The following is a 23,209-nucleotide window of genomic DNA, read 5'->3' on the forward strand; positions in this document are numbered from 1 at the left end:
GTGGAAGAGAGTGGAGCCGTCATACTCCTTCCTATTCTGGTACTATGAGGAGGTGAAGTAAAGCAGAGTAAATAAAAAATGCTAACTTCTCACCTGCTGGAAACTCTTTGGCACCAAAGATATTGACCAATAAAGCTGGAAAATGACAAGTGTTCATGCAATGGCTTGAAGACATGAATACTTCCATAGTTCCTCAATATCATAACAAAATTAAAAATAGATTTTACCAGTTGGCCCAGCAAGGATGCCCTACTCAGTTTTGTCAATGGTACCCTCAGCTCCAAGTCACTCAAGTGACTGCTGAAATCAGAAGAAATAACTTCATTCCTAAGCTTAGATCAGACAAAATAACAAATGAAATAAGAGACCTATTAAAATTTGAAGAGAAGAAAGTTCAGGAAGCCAAGGTCATTGAAAATCTTCACTTAATTAATGCAAATTCCTGGAATAACTAATGACAAAATAGTACTGGTCAGAATTTATACAGCACTTTAAGGTTCGAAAGCACTTTATAAGTATTCTCACATTTGATCCTCACAATAACCCAGTAAGGTAGGTGCTATTACTCTTCCCATTTTGCAGCTAAGGAAAGTAAGGCTAAAAAAAAGATGAAATTACTCTCCCAGAATCACACAGCTAATAAGTGACTGATTGGGATTCAAGTTTTTGGCACTCCAGCTCCAGCCCTTTCTCCACTGCAGAGACAATATCAATGTCTCCAAAGATTTTCAACAAGAAGAAAGAAGTATGTGGAATGAAACCTAGAAGACAGAAGTGTATCAGAAACTTTAGATTCCTTTATTCAGCAATTGAAGGCAAATGTCAAATAGTTAATGAGATACTGGGAATCAAAGCAACATCAAGGAAAATATAAACAATTTACCAACAATTAAAAGTTGACAGCAGAGATTAGAAAAGCCAAGAAATCAGAAGAGACAGAAAACCCTTGACCCCCATACAATGTGGAAAGTTTCTGGTTTTCTATATAGTCGCTGGGATTGGAATAAGGAATACTCACCTTCACGAGTTCAAATCTGGCCTCACGCTCTTACTAACTCTGAGACTCTGGGGAAGTCACTTAACCTTGTTTGCCTCAGTTTCCTCATCTATGAAATGAGCTGGAGAAGGAAATGGCAAACTCTCATAGGATCTCAGCCAAGAAAACCCCAAATGGGGTCTTGCAGAGTTGGATATAACTGAATAACAACAAATAAAAATCATGAAAGGTTCGACACAATGAAAATGGAAGTGAGGTCAATTGAGAAACATAAATGACATATCATTGACAGAACATTTATGCCAAGGGATACAACTGAAGATGTGGTTCATAATGATCATATCAAATATTTCCATATGGCACGTGAAGTGCTAGCAAAGCACATTAGCAGTTTCCTCTTAGACATAAAACTAAGAGATGTCTTAACAGAAGGCATTTCATAGTCAAAGGGAAAAATACCAGTGGCTCTTCAAAATATAGGCCAACACACATCTACGTATGTTATGCAAAGCATTCATAATTTTATCTTTAAAATCATCTGTAAGCGGGGGCAGCTAGGTGGTGCAGTGTATAGAGCACCGGCCCTGGATTCAAGAGGACCTGAGTTCAAATCTGACCTCAGACACTTGACAATAGCTGTGTGACTCTGGGCAAGTTACTCAACCCTCATTGCCCCCCCCAAAAAAAAAAATCCTCTATAAGCACTTGCAAGAAAACAGTATGTTGGCTGAGGAACATAAAGTGGCATCCTAAAATGTCCTAATTCAGGTCAGGCTCTCTCTAACCCCTGAGCCAGGCTACTGCTGAATAAGCTCCAATTTTGGAATCACTGAATTTAACCTAAGAAGTAGGGGTGAGGTCTGGGCCGGAGGGAAATGTTTCTGAGAACAATGTGTCTTTCAAGCCTGGGGTCCACTACTGCTGCCAGGCTCTCCACGAGGCTCCCTCAGCCAGACCCATTTTGCCAGCTTCGGCCTGTGATTCTTGGAGCAACAATACCTCCAGGGGGCGAGGCAGACCCTTTAGAATGCGGACACCAACCCTGGCAGACCCGCCCTTAAAGAAGGAATACTGGACAAATACTCACTTCCAATTGGAAATAAGCCCATCCTAGTCTGGCCCTTTCCTGTCTGTATAAACAGATATTGCTACTTATTTTCAAAGAATTTTCATCTCCTTAAATATAAGCAAGGAATTATCATTATTAGCCAATTTCTCATTTTCCGTCTCTGCTGCAGATGCTCTTTATTAAATAAACATTAATGAAGTTTCTGGTGGTGCCATAGATACACCTCCTTAAACACCTCCCCTGTACCCACACCCACACGCCTCTTAAAAACCTATTAGAGTTCTGTCTAAAGTAAAGCAATATCTTGTACAAAATCTTCTTTAACCACAAGAAAAACACCACAAGACACAAGCACAGCAGAGCCTCAGGTGGGGATAATAAAGTATATGTGTGTGTGTGTGTGTGTGTGTGTGTGTGTGTGTGTGAGACAGAGAGAGAGAGAGAAAGAAAGGTTGGAGTCATAGAAAGGACCGAGTAATTAACTCAGAACCTAGTTCATTACTGATCTCACTTTCTGTCAAAGATAGCTATGAAGGAGCAGCTAGGTGGCGCAGTGGTTAAAGCTCTGGCCCTGAATTCAGGAGGACCTGAGTTCAAATCCAGCCTCAGACACTTGACACTAGCTGTGTGACCCTGGGCAAGTCACTTAACCCTCGTTGCCCCACAAAACAAACAAACAAAAAAAGATAACTATGGACTATGGTCTATGGTCTATGAACTAGACCAGCTCTGTGGGTTGCCCAGATTGCCTACCCAATTGTACATATGATAGGCTAGGCAATAATTCTTTATCCACTGGAGTGTTCCTGTGGGGATAGGCAGGTGAAACTATTTAGAGTGATCATGTATCTCATCTGGAAGGCTCTGCTTTGTTCTGGGGCTTGACACAATCAACACAAAGTCATCCATAAAAAGGGACATCTAAAAGACTCCACCATCAGTTAATCAGTCAGTCAATAAACATTTATTAAGCACCTACTACATGCCAGGTACTATGCTAGTCTGTAGAGATTCCCCCTTCCATTTGGGCTCTGAACTGGACATTCTTCTTTAATAAACACATCTCATTTTGTGCCTCTCTTACTATTAATAATCAGAGAATAATTGAAGAAAGTTGTTGTTGATGTTAAACTTTAAAGGAATCTTGACATATATATATATATATATATATATGCACACCAAGTCAACAAGCACTTATTGAATGCCTACTATGTGCCAGGCACTGCACTAAGCTCTGTGGATACCCCCCCAAAAAAGGTAAAAGACAGTCCCTGCCCTTAAGAAGCTCCTAGTCTAACAGGGGAGCAAATAGCTCTAGACAAATAAGCTACAGACAGGACAACTGGAGATGATCCCAGAGGGAAGGTACTAGCATGAAGGGGGATTGGGAAAGGCTTCCTGTAGAAGGGAGAATTTGGCGGGGGGGGGGGGGGGGGGGGGGAAGGGGGAGGCCATTGGGGTTAAGTGACTTGCCCAGGGTCACACAGCTAGTAAGTGTCAAGTGTCTGAGTTTGTATTTGAACTCAGGTCCTCCTGAATCCAGGGCTGGTGCTCTATCCACTGAGCCACCCAACTGCCCTAGAAGGGAGAATTTTAGCCAGGACTTGAAGGAAACTAGAGAATACAGGAGGTGAAGAAGAGGCAGGGGAGTATTTTGGGCATGGGGACAGCCAGCACAAAGACATAAGAAAAGGAGATGGCGTGTCATGCTTGAGGATCTGCAGTGTTGACGTGTCCAAAACCGAACTCATTATCTTTGCCCAAAAAAATAACTACCCCCTCTCCCTCATTTCCCTATTACTATTTATTTTTTATTTTTTTTTTATTTTATTTTTTAATTATTTTTTGAGGGACAATGAGGGTTGAGTAACTTGCCCAGGGTCAAGTCTTCGAGCATGTTCTCCATAGGCTTGTACGTTATTCTCAAAAATGTCACACACATGTACAAGTGGGCATAAGACTCTGTAGTTACGGCAACTTACACAGCCCTCTTCATGACCTTAAACATTTCTCTGGAACAAAGGCTTATATTTTTGGATAACGACAACATTCTTCTGAGGATGTTGTGTGTGTGAGTCATGGCGTCCCACTGAAGAATTCAAGTGGAAGGTCACCTAAGGGCAATGAAGAGGCACAAGTATGCTTCAAAGCAATGCACAGGAAGAATGGTACCAGAGAAGGGGCCAAGAGGGAAAATTCAGGAGACCCTGGAATTTGATTGGTGACCATCCCCTTCACCCCGCCTGGACCCAGACCCACCTTGATGCTTCTTGGCCATTCCCATGCTTTGTCCAGGATGTACCCTCCCCTCCTCAGCTTTCCAACTGTAACTCTGAAGTCAGTCATCTGATCTATGCTACCATTCCTAAAAAGGAAATGTCAGTCACACAAGACACCAATCACCATTCCCTCCAGCTTCCCTGGACATTGTTCCCCAATCTATGTTGTCTTCCTCTATCAGCATGTGGGCTTCTTGAAGGCAAGGATTGTCTTATTTGTTTATAATTAAGTCACTAGCCCTTCCTGCAGTGTCTGGTTCATGAGAGAGACAATAAATGCTTTTACATTCATTCATTGATTGATAAGGCAGGTAATGAGTGAGCTCAAGAGATACCCCATGTACTCCAATGGCGTCCACATAATGTTAAGAAAAACCAAAAGAATACAAGCATGGATAGACTGATATGTGTCAGTGAAGGAAGAACCACGTCAATGAACTCATGGATCTATCCATGTGGCCAAGTACTCCTTGGAATGGCAAATTCAGATCGCTTATTCTAACATTACCTGGGCTCCTGCCATTGACGGTTTGCCTTTTTGTCACATTTGGAGATCTGAGTCCCTGGAAAATGTCAGCAATAAGTTTCCACCTAATTTGGATCAATACTGGTTTTCCTATTAAGAACAGAAATGAGCTGTAGGGGGACACACTCCAGCAGCCACTAGCATTTCTGGGAATGTTGCCTGGGAAGGTTGGATTGCCAATCTTCACCACTGACAGTTGCACACCCTGAAATCATTGGCGTCAAATGTAACCCCTGAAGAACTTCAGGGCTTGGACTGGCAACCCACCTTAACCAGGGAGGAGTGGAAGGCAGGTCTTCCTTCCTTATTAACTCTCTCAGACAAGAGCTTGAGCACAAGCCTGTGAGATTGGAGAAGGTGAATAAAACTGATATAACTCATCCTTTCTGTTTCTCTCTTTGAATATATTTACTGTCAGCAGAATTAACACTTGGGCACACGCACACGTGCACACACCCACGAATAAAACCACAATACAGCCATGGTATTCATTTGCAAGTATCCCTGGGGAAGCTTCATTTGATTATGAAAAATGTTTTGTGAAAAGATGTAATCCATTAAAATAGTGTGGGTGGAGTGTCTGGGATCTGCCTGCAGCTGAATGTTGTACCATTTATTTCCTAAGAGAAGCTAAAGGTCAATGGTATCTATAACTTGACAAATGCTTTCTCCAAAGAAACTCTGAGCCTAGAATCACTTGGGCCTTGTACAGTGGCATGGTTTTTAATAGTTTCTCTAAAAAGAAAAGAGTTACATATTGTGAAATCTCCTTCTGGCTGAGCTATTCTTACCTTGGGCAAAAGATTCCATTGTTACCTATGTCATGGTCAAAGAGAACCCTTAGAAAAGTAAGAAAACGTGAAAAGGGTTGCAGGCTTGGAACTGGAAGGACCCTTAGAGGTGATCTGGTCCAACCTCCTTATTTGGCAGATAAGGAAACAAGGCAAGAAACGTGAATTGAGTTTTTATCCCAAGTCACCAGAGCCTAAAGGTAGAGGAAGCTTCAGGACCGAAGGCTTGGTTCTCTGACTTCAGTGTGGGCACACTCCCTCCTCGGCTGCCTCTCAGAGGGTCACTACCTTGGAGAAGGAAAGCTGAATCCATCCTCTGAAGCCCCTTCTCATGCCTTAACGAGAATTTTCTCATCCGGACATCTTTGGCTAGGTGGGAGAATCCTACAATAGCATTTACAAGTTTGGGGAGATAAAATCATTAGGTTTTTACTACATCTTAAAATTAAATTTTACTACATCTTAAAATTTTGTTCTTTGATAAGTAGATAAGTAAATTATTCCACTCTCCGGAACTGAACATGCCAAAATTTTCTAAGTAATTTGCCTTGTACTTTAGGACAATGAAAATCCCTTAAAATCAGGGAGTTTTGAAACTTTTTTTTAAAGTGAGGCAATTGGGGTTAAGTGACTTGCCCAGGGTCACACAGCTAGTAAGTGTTAAGTGTCTGAGGCCAGATTTGAACTCAGGTACTCCTGACTCCAGGGCCAGTGCTCTATCCACTGCACCACCTAGCTGCCCTCTTTTTTTGTTTGTTTGTTTTGAAACTTTTTAAATGGTCATTTGGGAATTTTAGGAACATGGTCAATAAAGAGACAGGTCTTCCTCCTTTTTCCATCCCCCAGGATTTAGTCCAGTCTCAGTTATGAGTCAAGGTGATCTCTTCCATCATCCTGTAAACTCTGTCAAGTGGGACTTTCAGTTCATGTCTGTCCAGGCTCTTAGCAGCCTCTGCCTCCTTTTCTACCAGTCTACCATCACCGTGGAACTGGAAGTGGGTGCAGAGGATGAGGTGTCATTTAAAAAATAAGTTTACTGGGGCAGCTAGGTGGCACAGTGGATAGAGCACCGGCCCTGGATTCAGGAGGACCTGAGTTCAAATCCAACCTCAGACACTTAACACTTACTAGCTGTGTGACCCTGGACAAGTGACTTAACCCCAATTGCCCTGCAAAAATAAAATAAGTTTACTGGTTGGCACGGCCAAAGAATCCATCACCTAGTGATCAGCTGATGATGGGTATCTCTTACCTAACTAGAGCACCTTGGGATAACAGGCTCAGTCTGTTGCTGGAATGATTGATATGCAAGGTCTTTCTAGTCTGGTTGAACCTGCTGCAGCCTATGCTATCCACTGGGCTAGCCATCAGAGACCAAGATCTGTGACTTAAACCAATTCTGGGACAGATCAAGAGACATCAGTTGGGACTCAATCTGACCAATCAATTGTTCACACCAAATATTTAGGCGGTGTTAACTTTTGCTCTCTTTCACCCACAGTGCTACCAATGGCTGAAAGAAAAAATTATAAGTGAAGAAGGAAGAAAACAGCAAAGCAAGCTAAAGGACCTTTCTCCAATTGCTGAACGCCTGGGCTGTACCCTACCTCAGCTAGCAGTGGGTAAGCGCCAATGGTCTGAAAGAAGACAGGTTTTGCCTGGACTCACAGACTTTATCTTTTTCAATCCTACACTTCTTGTGCTATTTTTTGTATTGCAGACACCAATTTATATTCTCTCAAGTGAATTTTCCAGAAACCCAAAGCCTTTTTTCCATTCCCAGATGTTTCCCTCCTCAATCATTCTACAAAGTCTCATTAAGCACCTCCTGTGTGGTCTAGACCCCAGGGATAGAAAAAGAACAACAAAAAAATTAAATTGTTTCTGACCAAAAAAGAAAAAAGAAAAATAATTAAAAAAAAAAAAACTTGTTCAAATCCGGCCTCAGACATTTGATACTTACTAGCTGTGTGATCCTGGGCAAGTCACTTAACCCCCATTGCCCTGCCAAAAGAAAAAAACTTGTTTCTGGGGGGCAGCTAGGTGGTGCAGTGATAAAGCACTGGCCTTGGATTCAGAAGGACCTGAGTTCAAATTCAGCCTCAGACACTTAACACTTACTAGCTGTGTGACCCTGGGCAAGTCACTTAACCCCTACTGCCCTGCAAAAAAAAAAAAAAAATTCTGACCTCAAGGAGCTTACATTAAATAATAACACCTGTGTTCAGGCACACACACACACACACACACACACACACACACACACACACACAGAGAAAGTTGCAATCAAAAGCTGAGTGACAACTGGCCTTTCCTGTCCCATCCATTTCCTCTCATTTGGGGGTGGTGGCCTAGAAAGGCTTCCTGCAAGAGTCCATACCTGACCAATGTTTGGAAGGAAGCCAGTATTCTAGGAGGGGACAGTGAATTCCAAACATGAGAGACAGCCTGTCCAAAGTCATGGAGCTGGGGGATATGATGTGGTGCATAAGAAACAGCCCATATGCCTGTCTGCCTGTGACAGAGAACACAGGAAAGGGAAGTGATGGGAAATAAGATGAGAAGAAGTAGACAGGAGTCAGATGATAGAGGGCATCAAATGCCAGGCTGTGAAGGACGTTATCATTTATCCCAGGGATCAAAAGAAACCACTGGAGATTTTCAAGTAGAAGAGAAACATGGTCAGATTTGCAGTTTAGAAAGCTCACTTTGTCAGAACGCACCAGCACACCAAAGCTGTTCTAAGAGGAGACTATTCCCTTGGATTTCTTAAGGCATAATGAGAGATGCTCAGCTGATTTGTCAGCAATAAGTAAACAGGCAGAGGAAAGAAATTAAAAACCACCTGAATCCATCCGGTGGGCTCTAAATCTACAGTCCTGGAATGTAGCTACAGAGGGGCATGACATGGACTTGGAGGTTCATTGCTGGTGCACAAGATGGTGAATGCCACCAAACGTGCTTGAGTAAGACCCCCCCCCCCCAGCCCTGACACAGAAAGGATTACTTGGCAGGGAACCCTTTGCCCTCCCCTACAATTCTGCCTGTCCAATTCCTAGCCATCCTTCAAGAAGCTGGGCAAATACCCCATCTTCCATGGAGCCTTCTCCAAAGAACTAACTCGAGTATCTTGGTTACTTTCTCATTAAAACTGTCCATCATTCCTTATGTTAGAATTAGTGTGTATGCCTCATCTTCCCCACTAGTCTGTGGGCTCCTTGAGGACAATGACCAAGTCCCGCTCATCTCTCCCTTCCCCACAGCCACTTGAATAAGAATAATAAGCGCCCAGTAAATATGAGTTGCATATTTATGAATTGGAAACTGGAGGTGGGAAAAGCAATTGGGAGCTGATGTCGCTACCATTGTCCTGATGGAAGGGGGTGACATGCTAGATTAGGCTGGTTACTTTGGAAATGGACAGGAGTGGGTTCTAAAACCCTTTCTGGGAAAATCAGCCCCTCTTAGTGACAAATTGGGTAGAAGGGGACTAAAGAAGATAAAATGTCAAAAATAAAGATTTGTTTTAGGATAGATTTTTTTTGGTCCACTCATCTCTTCCAGTCCCAAATCTATGATACTAAGTTTAACATTAGACCACAGTACATTACAGCAGTCAAACATGTTAATATTCTCCTAAGCTCCATTATAAGAGGTATAGTTTCCTTAACAAAGACAGTGATAGTCCCACTGTACTTTGCCCTAGCAGTATCCACACCGTTGTGCTTGCTTCTAACAATCGGGGGGCAAATCCAAAAGAGAGGGACCAGGATGATGAGGCAACTAGAGACCATGTGGTGAGAGGAACCAAGGATGTATATTGTGGAAAAGAGAAGCCTCTTGGGGAGACCTAATACCCATCTTCCAGTATTTGTTGGGCAACCATGTGGAAGAGGGACTAGTCTCATTCTTCTTAGCCCTATAAAGCAGAATAAGGAGCAGAGGTAGATTTTGACTTGATAAAACAGAGTGGTGGGAGCAGTAGGGGTGTGGGTGTGTGGAGGGGGAGTTAGAATCCATAATTGGAATGGTTTACATTAGCAGTAAGAAGTGATAAGCAAGGACTAAATGATCACTTATCAGTCATGCTAGAGGGAGGATTCACATGTTGTATCCAGGGGTCTTTAAGGACAGTGAAGCCAACGCATTGAAACTTTAACATCCAACAGCCATGAGTGAAATGCTGCAAAGCACTAATATTTAGGACATGAAAATTAAAGTAACTCAGAGGTTGTACCTCACACCCAACAGATTGACAAACAAGACCAAAAAATGACAAATGTTGGAGAGGCTTTGGGAAAACAGGCACATTAATGCTCTGTTGGTGGAACTGTGAGTTGGTCCAGCCATTCTGGAAGCCAATTTGGAATTATGCCCCCAAAGACGCTTAACTATGTATACTCTTTGACCCAGAATGAAGTTCCCAAAGAAACTGAAAACTCATGTTAAAACAACCACCACAGGGCAGCTAGGTCACGCAGCAGATAAAGCACCAGCCCTGGATTCAGGAGCATCTGAGTTCAAATCCAGCCTGAGACACTTGACACTTACTTAGCTGTGTGACCCTGGGCAAGCCACTTAACCCTCATTGACCCACCAAAAAAATAAAGAAAAAATTCTTAAAAGAAAAAAGAAAGAAAAACAACCACCACAACCATTTAGAGCAGCTCTTTCTCTAGTGACAAAGAACTGGAATAAGGAGGAAATGGCTGGACAAATTATGGTATATGAATATAATGGAAATCTATTGGGCCTTTAAAAAACTAAATTAAATGTTTTCACAAGGCATTGTATTGATTGCATCAAGCCCTAAAATGTTGCAGTCTCCTAGAAGAGATCTAGGCCTGATCAAAAGAGTTTGGTCTGTCCATTGACACAAGAAAGACCAAGTGGATGAAAAATGACAGTTGGGCAGATTTCAATTTGCCTCTGGGCAGATACGCCGTAGATCTTGTCCGACTGTATATATATGGAACAGACGATACAGGGAGACAACATTCTGAGCACAGAAGTGAAAACAAGATTGGGCTGGATTGCTTGGAGGAAATTACTCTTTTATCAACCTCAAGCCTCTCATGAAGTCAAAGGCCCAACTCCAACATTAACACTTTACTAGTGTTGACATATGGCAGTGAGACCAGAAGAACTAGGTAAGGATCAGACAGAAGGCAAGGGAGAAGTGCATGGTGGGGGTTAGCAAATGTCACCACAGAACTGATGAGGAACTCTGAAGTAGAACACCTGTGAAGGTCATCATCAAGGAAGCTTGGGGCAGGAAGAAAAGAGAACTTGGTCACATGGCAAGAGCCAAGGGTGATACGTAGGCAGCTAGAGAACTTCCCACAGTACTTTCTTAATGTCAGGAGAAACCAGAGAAGGTGTCCAGGATGTTGGGTGAACTCTCCTATGGCAAACTTCTGGGAGAACTTGGTCAAGGGTCCTGGAGACTGGGCAGGCACGTGTAATTCATATTACATACCCCTGAATTGGTGAAATCATAGATCAATTTGGAGACAGAGAAAAGAGTCTTAGTTTCCCCATCTGGAAAAGCAGAAGGTTTGGCTAGTTTATGTCAAAGTTGCTTCCTAGTTCTGACATTCTACATTCTCTGGTGTGTTGTTGCTAGTGTTATGATAATTTTATTATTGTGAACTTGACAACAAACAAACATGCCAACATACAAAGAACAAGAAGTTTGTATAAAAAACTGTGAACTTGTTACCTCTAGTTTCTTTTTGCTTGTAGAAAGGAACTAAAAATTATATGCGAGAATCTCTTCTTGGCTTTGGAATGGTATCACCCTAGGAAATGCCTATTGAGACTCATTATCATGGTCAAGAAGAGTTGATGTGGTTCAGGGAATTTTGTGTAACATCCCTCTAAATAGCTTAGTGGTCTCCCCTTCAGTGTTTGGAGAATCTCGTTGCACTTATTGATAACTGAAATCTTAGATCTTAATACCCTCATTTTTTAAAAATCGAGTAGGAATATCAATAACTACCAACCTACATGCATATTCTTCCAACTGTATACAGTTTTTTATGAGAGGCTCTCTATCTGGTAGAGAGGACAGGAGGGGGAAAATTGTAAAACATGCACTTAGTAATTGAGTCAATGGTGATCTAGGATCCTTTAAATTGAACTTTGAAAGTGTAGGAAAGCATTTTATGCCTAGAGAGGAGAGTCTCTGTTGACTTAAGCATTTACTGAATGCCCTGGATAAATTCATTCTCTATGTCCATAACTTTCTCGTTCTATAATCCACTTCTGTCCCCTATCTCCACCCCAGAAGCACAGAGCAAACATACATTTCTCCATCCTCCCAATTTCTTTTTATCTTTCACAGACAAGTTTCCACCACAAATCTGTGAAGGCATTAAGAGAAATTAACCAGGGTCACATTGCCTTTGATCCACTGTGGTGCCAAGAGATAAGCCACTGCACCAGAAGGAAATGAGCCATTTAAATAAACATCTCTGTCCCCTGGCCCCCTGCTGCCCACACCTGCATACAGAACAGGTTTCTAGGAGCCTTGGGATGTGACAAGCTACCTTCTGTGGCTGTTTGCATGGCAGTTTGCATCCCCACCAACTTCTGTGGCTACATTCCATTGGTAATTATCACAAATCGTCTGCAGCTGTGCTTACCCATGGATTTAGACAAGTCTGTGGAACAGATCCATCTGCTGGCAGGGCAGCAAGTGAAGAGCCTGCCCTCCCAATGGTTCCTTGGAATAAGTAACCTCTAAGGGCAGCTAGGTGGCACAATGGATAGAGCACCGGCCCTGGAGTCAGGAGGACCTGAGTTCAAATCTGGCCTCAGACATTTGACACTTACTACCTGTGTGACCCTGGGCAAGTCACTTAACCCCCATTGCCTCACCAAAAAATTAAAACAAAATCAAAAATAAAAAAGTAACCTCTAAAAGAACTGGGACTCTTAACCTGTGGTCCAGGATAGAATTCTGGAGGTCCATGAACTTGGTTGGGGAAAAATATATACCTTTATTTTCACCAACTTCTAACTGGAATTTAGCATTTTCTTCCATTGGTTAAAATTTGGAAATCTGAGAAGAGCTCTAGGCTTCCCCAGACTTCTGAAGGCATTCACAATACAAAAGAACCTCTGCTCTAGAACACCCATGAAATTATATTTTATAGAGAAATCATAGGCTGTTCAAGATGCAAGGGAGCTCTGGGGACATTGGGTCCAACCTTTCTTTCCATGGATAAGGGAAATGAGGTTCAGAAACAGGAAAGGATTTGTCTGGGGGGTGACCTAGTACATGTCTGAGCAAAGACTTAAACTTAGGTCTTTTCCCACCAGCTGCTCTGCCTCACTCCAGGAAGATCCTGCTGTCCACAGGATAAACTCATTCCCAGGAATCTCATGCTCCAGGAGAATTCTTCTGCATTGATGCTTGTCACCTCCTCAATACCTTCAGTTGCCTCTCTTCTCTAAATAGGGTTCCTATAGCCTCCCTTTAGAAAAGCTCTTCATTTCCCATCAGCTGCTCTGCCTCACTCCAGGAAGATCCTGCTGTCCACAGGATAAACTCATTCCCAGGAATCTCATGCTCCAGGAGAATTCTTCTGCATTGATGCTTGTCACCTCCTCAATACCCTCAGTTGCCTCTCTTCTCTAAATAGGGTTCCTATAGCCTCCCTTTAGAAAGGGCTCTTCATTTCCCATCAGCTCCTCTGCCTCACTCCAGGAAGATCCTGCTGTCCACAGGATAAACTCATTCCCAGGAATCTCATGCTCCAGGAGAATTCTTCTGCATTGATGCTTGTCACCTCCTCAATACCCTCAGTTGCCTCTCTTCTCTAAATAGGGTTCCTATAGCCTCCCTTTAGAAAGGGCTCTTCATTTCCCATCAGCTCCTCTGCCTCACTCCAGGAAGATCCTGCTGTCCACAGGATAAACTCATTCCCAGGAATCTCATGCTCCAGGAGAATTCTTCTGCATTGATGCTTGTCACCTCCTCAATACCCTCAGTTGCCTCTCTTCTCTAAATAGGATTCCTATAGCCTCCCTTTAGAAAGGGCTCTTCATTTCCCATCAGCTCCTCTGCTTGGTTCCTACTCCATAAACATTCCAACACAGCTCCTCCACTCCTGACCTCTTGAGTCTTCCCTTCCTCCTTCTTAGCTGCCTTTTGTAAATTGTCTTTCTCCATTGGAGTGTAAGCTCCTTGAGGACAAGGGCCATCCTTCTTTTTCTGATTTGTATTCTCAACACTTATTACAGTGTCTGGAACATAGTAGGCACTTAGTATATGTTTATTGACTATTGATGAGGTCTTCTGATTCTAATTTCAATGCTCCTTCTATTAAACCATACTGCCTGTCACTGCTCTGTACCTAGACCTGTAGCTTTAGTTATTCAGTTAATAAACATTTCTTAAGTACCTACTATGTGCCTGAGATTGTGCCAGGCTCTGTGTATACATAGTTAAAAGAAAAATAATTCCTGCCTCAGAGGATCTATATTCTATTGGGAGAAAATATATACACATAAAATAAATACAAAATTTATAGTAATATAGTTATTATATCTTCAGAGGTGAGAGGAACTAGAGGGACCCCTTCCTGGGGGAAGTGGTACCTGAGCTGGGTAAGATTCACTGCTAGGAGGCAAGGGGTGGATGATGATCCAGCAAAGGAGACTGAGAGGGCACAGTCAGGCAGGTAGTAGGAGACCCAAGAAAGAGCAGAGTGATAAAAAAGAGGAAGACTCAGAGAAGAGGGGCTGTGCAGCAGAAGCTGATGAGCAATGTCAAAAGTTGCAGAGAGGTCCCCTATGGTGAGGTCTGACAAAATACTCTTCAGACTTAACAAGAAAGAAATAGAGTCACTTAAGCCAAGGTACTTGTCTGCTGTGTGATGGCAAAGAAGTCAGTTCATCTTTCTGAGTTTGGGGCTCTATATCTGTAAAATGGGGGGGGGGGAGGCAGTTATAATAACTATGATAACCATTTCACAGGTTGTCATGACACTCCAAGGAGATAGTGTGTAAAATATGAGGTAATCCTTAAGGTTTGAAAGAAATGATAGCTACCATCATAGTCACCATCAAAGAGACCCTTTTAATAGGGAACAATCTCATTGGGATTAGCTGCCAGCTGAGAGCAAGATCCTGCAGAAACGGGAGACAATCTTAGTGTCCAAGGGAAAGAGGTTTATGGAAGGAAAGGTGAATTGCACCATGGCATGGAGTCCCATAGCTCCCATGGGATAAAGGTTAGCTTATCTACCCTACAAGATTGCACTTTGTAAATAAAGTGTAATGATAATGGTGATGGTGGTGATGATAAAACATTGACATGGTACTTTAAGGTCTGACAATCCCATTACATATGCTATTCCTCTGACAGTTTTCAGAAGTGCTTCAAAGGAGTGATTGATTCTTCTTTTTCCCTAGCATGGTGCCTGCGGAATGAGGGAGTGAGCTCTGTTCTCCTGGGGTGTTCCAATCCTGAGCAACTTATAGAAAACCTCGGTGCCATTCAGGTAAGTAGACCCATTACCAATGAGTTCCATCAAAAATGTTCACAAATGGTGACTTCACTTTCCTCATTTCAGTGCCTCAGAAAGTCATAACCTTTGAGTTGCCAAGAAGCCCCAAACTCCAAGAATGAGTTAGATCTAGTTTGGAAACAATTATAACATTATGCATCAATCTTAGCCAATAAAAAACTCTGGTACATTTGCCAATGAATCATCAGTAAATCTGGTGGACTCTGATTCCATCAAGGAGATTGGAGAGGAATCCTGGAGAGGAATGTATTAAGAATACATTCTATTTGCTGCACTGCACAACTGAGAATGAATGAATGAATGGATGGATGGATGGATGGATGGATATTTACTAAGCTTTTACCATGTATTAAGCACCCTGCCAAGTTAATGAGGACATAAATATAAGCAAGATTATTCCTGCCCTCAAGAAGCTTATATTCTAATAGGGGAAGATAACACACATAGGGAATGGTGTCCAGGGAGTTGTGTTTTGGTCAAGGAAGTCAGAGAGATGGTGAGTAGAAATAACCTTTTGATTGACATGCCTTTTCCCAGAAAAACTGTTGAATTTTATGATTGTTCCCAGAGGTAAAGGTGGAAAGCCATGACATTCATTGGTACAGGGAAAGGGGACTGCCCAGGGCAGGGTAGAAGAAGGAGGAGAAAGGTATGCTGATGAAATTGACATTTGGATGGCCAGGGAACAACAATATATAGGGTCTCAATCAGTAGTATGCTGGCAAATGTTTAACAACAGACTCTCCAAAAAAATAATAAGTTTGGGCGGCTAGGTGGCGCAGTGGATAGAGCACTGGCCCTGAATTCAGAAGGACCTGAGTTCAAATTCGGTCTCAGACACTTGACACTTACTAGCTATGTGACCCTGGGCAAGTCACTTAACCCCAATTGCCTCACCAAAAAAAAAAAAAAAAAGAAGAAAAAGAAAAGAAAAAAGAAGTGTGTGTATGTATTACCCACTTTTAAGTTTAATCTTCATTATTAACATTTTCTCCATCACTTTCTTAAATTTAGACACAAATGGAAACACGGCCACTAAGGGATCCCTACATAAGGGATCTCTGAGCTGCATATTGACTTAGCTTTGACCTAGCTTTTTTTACTTAGCTGTTACCTGTGTTTTATTGTGTTTTTATTTATTTTGTTAAATATTTCCCAACTGCATTTTAATCTGGTTTGGGCTGCATGGTAGTGCTGTCACATGAAGCTAAGGATGCATCACCCATGATCAATGAAACAATCAATGAAGCTCTAATTTATAGCATTTGCTGATTTCTAAGGTAGAAATGCTAACAATGAAATTTTAACAATTGATTTGGCTCACACTGACTCCTATTACAGTCTGCTCTGGGTCAGATTAGAATTGTGAAGCCTTCACAATTCCAGTGTTGAGAATATGAAAATGAAGTATGTAAATTGTCCCCCGAACTGATGCAAAGTGAAGTGAGCAGAACCAGAAGAACATTGTACACAGTAGCAACAATATTGTACAATGTTCAATTCTAAATGACTTAGCTATTCTCAGCAATACAATGATCCAAGACAATTCCAAAGGACCCATGATGAAAAATGCTATCCATCTCCAGAGAGAATTAATGAACTCTGAGTTCAGATTGAAGCATATTTTTTTCACTTTCTTTTTTTTCTTGATTCTTTTGACAATGTGGCTACTATGGAAATATGCTCTGTATGATTTTACATATCACATGTCATATTATTTGCCTTTCAATGATTGGGGGGAGGTGAGATTAGGAGACAGAATTTGGAATTCAATTTTTTAATTGAATGTCAAAAATAAATGAGTTTAGGGGGGCAGCTAGGTGGCACAGTGGATAAAGCACTGTCCCTGGATTCAGGAGGACCTGAGTTCAAATCTGACCTCAGACACTTGACACTTATTAGTTGTGTGACCCTGGGCAAGTCACTTAACCCTCATTGCCCCGCAAAAAGAAATAATAATAATAATAATAAATGAGTTTAAATTAAAATACAATATAAACTTTTTACTTATCTTCCCCTTTGTCCCCCATGACATCATCTTAGGATCATAGTTTCAGAGCTGGAAGGGAGCTTATTGACCATTTGGTTCAATCCCCTCATTTTATAGCTCAGAGAGGTTGTGACCTTCCCAGGGTCATACAGCTAATAAGTGTCCAGGGCAAGATCTGTATCAAGATTTTCCCGTACCCCATACATTATGCCATTATGTCCATCCATTTTCATCTAGGGTTCCAAGGATGGACTGTCCATAGCTACCTGAGGACCATCCTAATTAGGTCACAGACTTCTCATCAAGCTAACTTCTGGAGTCTAGGGGGCCTGAGTGACTTTTTCAGTGATGGAGGACGTACAATCCATGTAGGTGGAAAAAGTATCCATAACCAACAAAATGATAGATTCTTGGAGTATGAAATGTTTTTATTACTGTTGCGAAAATTTCTAAGTCGCAGGGTTAGACAAAGAAAAAAGAAAGTCTCCAAGCCAAAGTAAATAGGCTTATTGAGAGGGATCCTCACTCAAAAAAAAGCTGGTCTCTGGTCTAGGACCCAAAGACCCTGAACCTCAGAACCTCAGGGTATTTATACACAATAAGCTCCTCCCACAACACAATCCAAGTGATACATATACAATAAGTATGAAGTTGAGAGAAAGAAACATTATCTTTCATTATCCAAGTTGCTAACCCTTGGATCCCCCTAAGATGATGCCACTCTGGTTACTAGAAAACCACTAGTTTGAATTCTGATGGTAGCCAGAGAAATGGATGAATTTCTATTAGCTTTTCCTCTAAGCTCCAATTGGCATTTCAGAGGCCTTCCTCTAATGTTCTCTCCTTGGGTATGCCCAATGGAATGTGGGCAGTGCTGAGAAGGAGCCCACCTAGGAGGACCAGAAAAGAATAGCCATGCCTCTGAAATCCCAAAGTTGGAAGCCAAAGGGAGGAGCACCCCCTACTGGTCATATATAAAATAGCTATTCCACTTAAATACCTAGGTATTAAAAGATTGGGTTAATTTCCATTAGGTATCATGCCGTTTAGGATAAGAAACTCAAGATTAAAATGTTTATTTTTAAAATTTCATAGGCTATATGTGTCCTTACTTATGTGTTTGTGGCAACTCACAGCTTCATGGGTAGCAGATTACAGCATCCGTAACTCTTCCATAAAGGAGAGTCAAAACTTAAATGAACTATACTTAGACTTTTAAGTAATTTGAAGATGTTATGGTAATCTTTGGTGTTAGATACTACAACAGGATTCTTGACTGAGGATAGATTTAGTCAGTAATAGATTTCCAGGCAAAAACATCAGGTCAAATATATTTGTAGCTCTCTATAGATCTCTATACATTGAGACTTCAAGGATCTATGATTGATTGTCCATATAATCTCTCTGCAAATCCAGATTGAGGCCCTTGACCTCCTACTCAACTTTTTTAAAAATTGCTACAAGCCCCCCAATTTTATCACCCATGAACAACCTCCTAGGACTGTGGCTGGCCAGTCTGAGGTAGATAACTCTTGGAGCTGCCAAAGATGACATCACCTGTAAACAGGCCTGTTCCCCCCCCCCCCACCAGCTATCTTTCATGTTCGGTATCTAGTATATTTCTCTTCCAATAGAATAGAAACTCCATAAAGGTACGAGTCAGTTTTTTGGAGTTTTGCTTTGTATTCCTGGTGCTTAGCACAGGGCCTGGAATACAGTCAGCACTTAATAAATGCTTCTTAATTGATTGACTATTTCCACCTTGGTAGGTCCTGCCAGAGCTTGTGGTCTGCTAGCGTTGGTCCTGGGGATTGAGGGTCATCTCCTCACCACAAAGAGGCATTACAGGGTGTCAGGAGAGAGCTAACTAACTAAAGAATGGAGGACAAATGATACTCGATTCTGACTACTTGATTAAATACAACAAAAAATCATAAAGTTCATTGGTCAGTGGTAGCAGAGGGGACAGAATGTTGGACTTAAAATTTGAAAGACTGAGTTCAAATTTTGCCTCAATGACCAGATGTGTGACCCTGGCAGAGTCTCTTCACCTCTATTTGTCTCATTTTCCTCATTTGCAAAAATGGGAATAACAACACCTCCCTCCCAGAACTGCTGTGAGAATCAAATGAGAGCATAACTGGCTATTTTTCTTTATTATTATACAAAGACAAAAGTGATATAGTCACCACCCTCACAGCGCTGCCACTTTGGTTGGAAGTATACATCCACCATTTGTTCTCCTTTTCCCTCATCTCAGGTCCTTCCAAAGATGACATCACACGTGGTGAACGAGATCGATAACATACTGCGGAACAAGCCCTACAGTAAAAAGGACTATCGCTCCTAATCCCTGCATGAGGCGATGGAAGTGCATGGTTATCATAGGGGCCTGTAGCCAGTTCCGAACTGTTCCAATATCCAGTCATCCAAGTCACTTAGCAGCCCGCTGCTCAGCCTCTAGCGTTCCTGGATCCTCCGAGGTGTCTGCTGTCGCTACCACTGTGTGCCGATGTTTGAAAGCACACGCGAAAACTCACCACCGAGAATAGCGATTCTATTTTCTTATCTATGACTAAAGCCGCTGCTGATCCTTGCGTTGTTGCTCTGTGTACCTCATGCTTATGCAATGAAAAGTAGATGAGAAACAGAAACAAAAGATTTATAACCTTCAGGTATTTGGTAACTTAAAGAAGGCTGTACAGATATATTTTTTCAAACGAACAAAATCCTCTGATGCGATTATGAGATTATATACATATATATATATATATATATATTTAAAAAAAAGTCTTGATGAGGCTTAAGAAGCAGGAGTAATTTCAGCTTTTTTTTTTCTTTTCTTTTTTCTAAAATCAAGTTTTCTTTCACTTAGTCATTTAACAAAGCTGTCTGTCATTATTATAGATGGGAACAGTACCCCCAGCATGGAAACTCCCTCCCCCGAGGCAGATTGGCAATTTGTGCCTAACAGCCTTAGAAGGTTCCCCAAGCACTGATTAAGTGGTTTCTTGGTCATTCAGCTAGTAGTATCTCAGGCAGGACCTTAAACCCAAGGCTCCATGGGCAGCCTCTCACTTGTCTGTGGTATTTTTCCTTTTAAATATCAGCTGTAGTTTGCTACAAACACTGTCTTCTATACCTTTATCAGTGCTCCTAATCGGATATCATTAATGTTATGTTCACTTAAAGATTAAAGGAATAGTTGATAAGAGGATGGATCACATAATAATTAACCAGAGATGGTATGATGACTTTATCAGAGGGAGATAAACGAATGCTTCTAAGGAATCTTTGTTCTGAATAAATCATATACCAATGTAGCTGGAAATGTATTCATTTTTGTCTACATGTTATTAAAAGCTGTTTCATATATTTGCTTGTAGGTATAGCTTCTGAAAGTTTCACTAGTTGAGCTTTTAAGATATACATGTGCAATTTAATGCTATAAAATGCCCCCCCCCAAAAAAAAGTTCAACACTAAGACTATCAATCTAATGCTTAGGATTTGGGGAGGTGGGGAATCAACAAGAAACAGGTTGTGTTTCGTGGCGGTGCTGGGTCACCTAGGCAGTAGACTTCGGTCAATGTGGATTCCCGCACTGATCCACTGAGAAACAGGCAAAAATTTCCTGATGCCTCCGTAACCCCAATAGGTGCATTAAGCCATAGTATGCATGAGACAGCATGGGCAAAAAGCAAATGGATTCACTGGGCACTAGTTGACCTTGAACTTGAGTTGTGGTGACTCCTGTTGCTGAATGACCTCTCTTATTCTCCTACATACCACCTGCATCCACTTAACAGAGATGCTATGAACTCCCCCACCTGTCCCTCAGAGGGGACATCAATGATCAGACCACTGAAAAGAAGGACAATTTTCAACCTTCATTTTCTCAGCAACAGGGCCATGTCACTTTTACACGAAACACTTTGAACCCAAAGATCGTAGAATTGTATAATTCGTATAGAATCACTATCATTTACAGAGAGGAGTGGTTCAATGCTAAATCTTAAAGGGTGAATATGGGACACCAACAATTCTTCCTTGATAATCATGAACCTGTAACTATTTCATGGAGATAATTTTGTTCCCCACTCCCAACCCCATCAAACAGAAGAGTACCGGATTCATGATAAAAAAAAAAAAACTTTTAAAATTCATTTTGTATTTCATCTTATGGTCTACCGTGTGTATAAAGGCGCTGTAGTGCCGAGTATCAGAAATTGCAATCTACTTGCTATACATTTGCTTGGAGAAAATAAAAGGATTTTGTGCATCTAATGTTCTAGCTACAAAGTTCATTATTCAACGCTTTTTGAGGTAAAACTTACCTAATGTCACAAAACAGGAAACACCCCACTGAACGGGATGGGTTATTGCTGGAAGATTGGTAACAAAAAAGAAAAGGGGAAGCAGCATCTACCTGTGCTATGACCTTAGATATGAACTGCCATAATTAGTTGGTCAATAAACACTCTGGGTTTTTAATCCAGACATGAGTTCAGATCTTGGTGGGAACTCACTGACTTAGAGGATGCTCTGTGTCATCGTGGAGAGAGCACTGTGGTTGGAGTCAGAAAGAACTGAGTTTAAATTCTGCCTCAGACACTTCTTAGATGTGGAACCCTGAACAAATCACTTAATTCCCCAAGACTCCCCCCTTAAAATGAAAGGGTTAAACTCAATGACCTCTAAAATCTGTTCCACTTCTACCTCGATCTTATTCTTCCAACCAGAACCAGAACCAGGGTTGGACAACTGGGCTTTTGTCCCAGGGTTCCAAATCTTAAGGGTACTGATGGCTCTTAGAGTGTTTTCACAACATAGAAATAGCAGAGCTCAGCAGCTGGTTAGGAATGAGTAGTAAGAATAGCAAGTTTTAGATGAACTACAAAGCTTCCAGTTAAAGGGTTGGAATATGTTCTCCCCTCCCCTGTGCCAGGATCTTTTATGCCATGATCTCTTTCCCCACTCTTCTCACCCTTGAAACATCTCCTTCTCAAATAAGAAAATCTAGCCCAAATCTCATTGATTAGATGAGGTCTGGTAAAGGCCAGACCCCTTCTTAGAATAATGGTTTTTGCTAGCTACATTCATGACTGAAGCAAATGCTAAATTTCAGGTGGAGGCTAGTAAAAGTAAAGATAGAATCTTTTACTCATGTCAGTTCCTAGCTCTCCTGAAATCTAGAGGTCTGTGAACCTCGAATGACAAACTTATGCTCTGATTGCATGGGTTTTCTGTGGCACATTTAAGAAAGATCTCCAATAACCTTTTCTTTTTAAAAAGGATGAAATCCATGTACAGAGAACATTTTGTTCTTGGAAGCAAAATTAGCAGTCACGGACCTTGAATTCACAGCCAAGATGGCAAGAAGAGAGGCGCACTGCATCCTGGTATATTTCCTAACTCCTCACCTCCCTCCAACAGAGAGTGCCAAGGTGTGGTCCAAGGTTGGATCTGTGTCAATCCCCTCATTGTGCATAAAAGGCACTAAGGAGAAACAGCAGGGCCTGGCATGCCCAGTACCAAAGGGGAAGGGGCCAGCAGATGTGGGGTGATGCTGGTGACGTGTCTTCCTTTGAAATTACGCCTGCTCATTTTCATATGTGACTCTCATTCTCCTTGGTGGTCTTTTGATCTGCTACTTCAAAAACTGGAAATGCAATTAAATGTGCCCAAAATTAGGACACAGATTTCATTTGAAAAATGAAAATCACTGCTCACCCTAAAGAGCTTTTAAGAAGTTCAAGACTCAGAAATACATTGGTGTGAAGAAAGCTGAAGTATCATGGAATACTCCTTTATATTAAGACTGAATTGTAAATGGGGATGATAGAATCCCTGGCAGGCCATGACACAAAATGGGTTAACAGCATCATTTGTCAGCCAAGTTAAGTTGACAGACCAGAACCCTTTTTGTTCTCATCCTCATCTAGGGATCTCATTGCACATGCACATGCATACACACACATACACTCACACTAACATACTCACACATTCTCAAGACTCAA

At 41.6% G+C, this 23,209-nt stretch overlaps 1 protein-coding gene across 2 annotated transcripts in view; it reads left to right on the top strand.

The window, feature by feature from the left end:
• KCNAB1 (potassium voltage-gated channel subfamily A regulatory beta subunit 1) overlaps positions 1-21,465 on the top strand; it is a 472,013-nt gene extending 450,548 nt beyond the window's left edge. For both annotated transcript variants that reach the window (XM_043997394.1, XM_043997395.1), the window contains exons 12-14: positions 7,164-7,284; positions 15,086-15,174; positions 19,452-21,465. In XM_043997394.1, the coding sequence (XP_043853329.1) occupies positions 7,164-7,284; positions 15,086-15,174; positions 19,452-19,541 (300 nt within the window). In that variant the 3' untranslated portion in view covers positions 19,542-21,465. The remainder of the gene's footprint in view (positions 1-7,163; positions 7,285-15,085; positions 15,175-19,451) is intronic.
• The last annotated feature ends 1,744 nt before the right edge of the window (positions 21,466-23,209 follow it).

Source organism: Dromiciops gliroides, chromosome 3 (assembly GCF_019393635.1).
Source record: "Dromiciops gliroides isolate mDroGli1 chromosome 3, mDroGli1.pri, whole genome shotgun sequence".
NCBI classification, from domain to species: domain Eukaryota; kingdom Metazoa; phylum Chordata; class Mammalia; order Microbiotheria; family Microbiotheriidae; genus Dromiciops; species Dromiciops gliroides.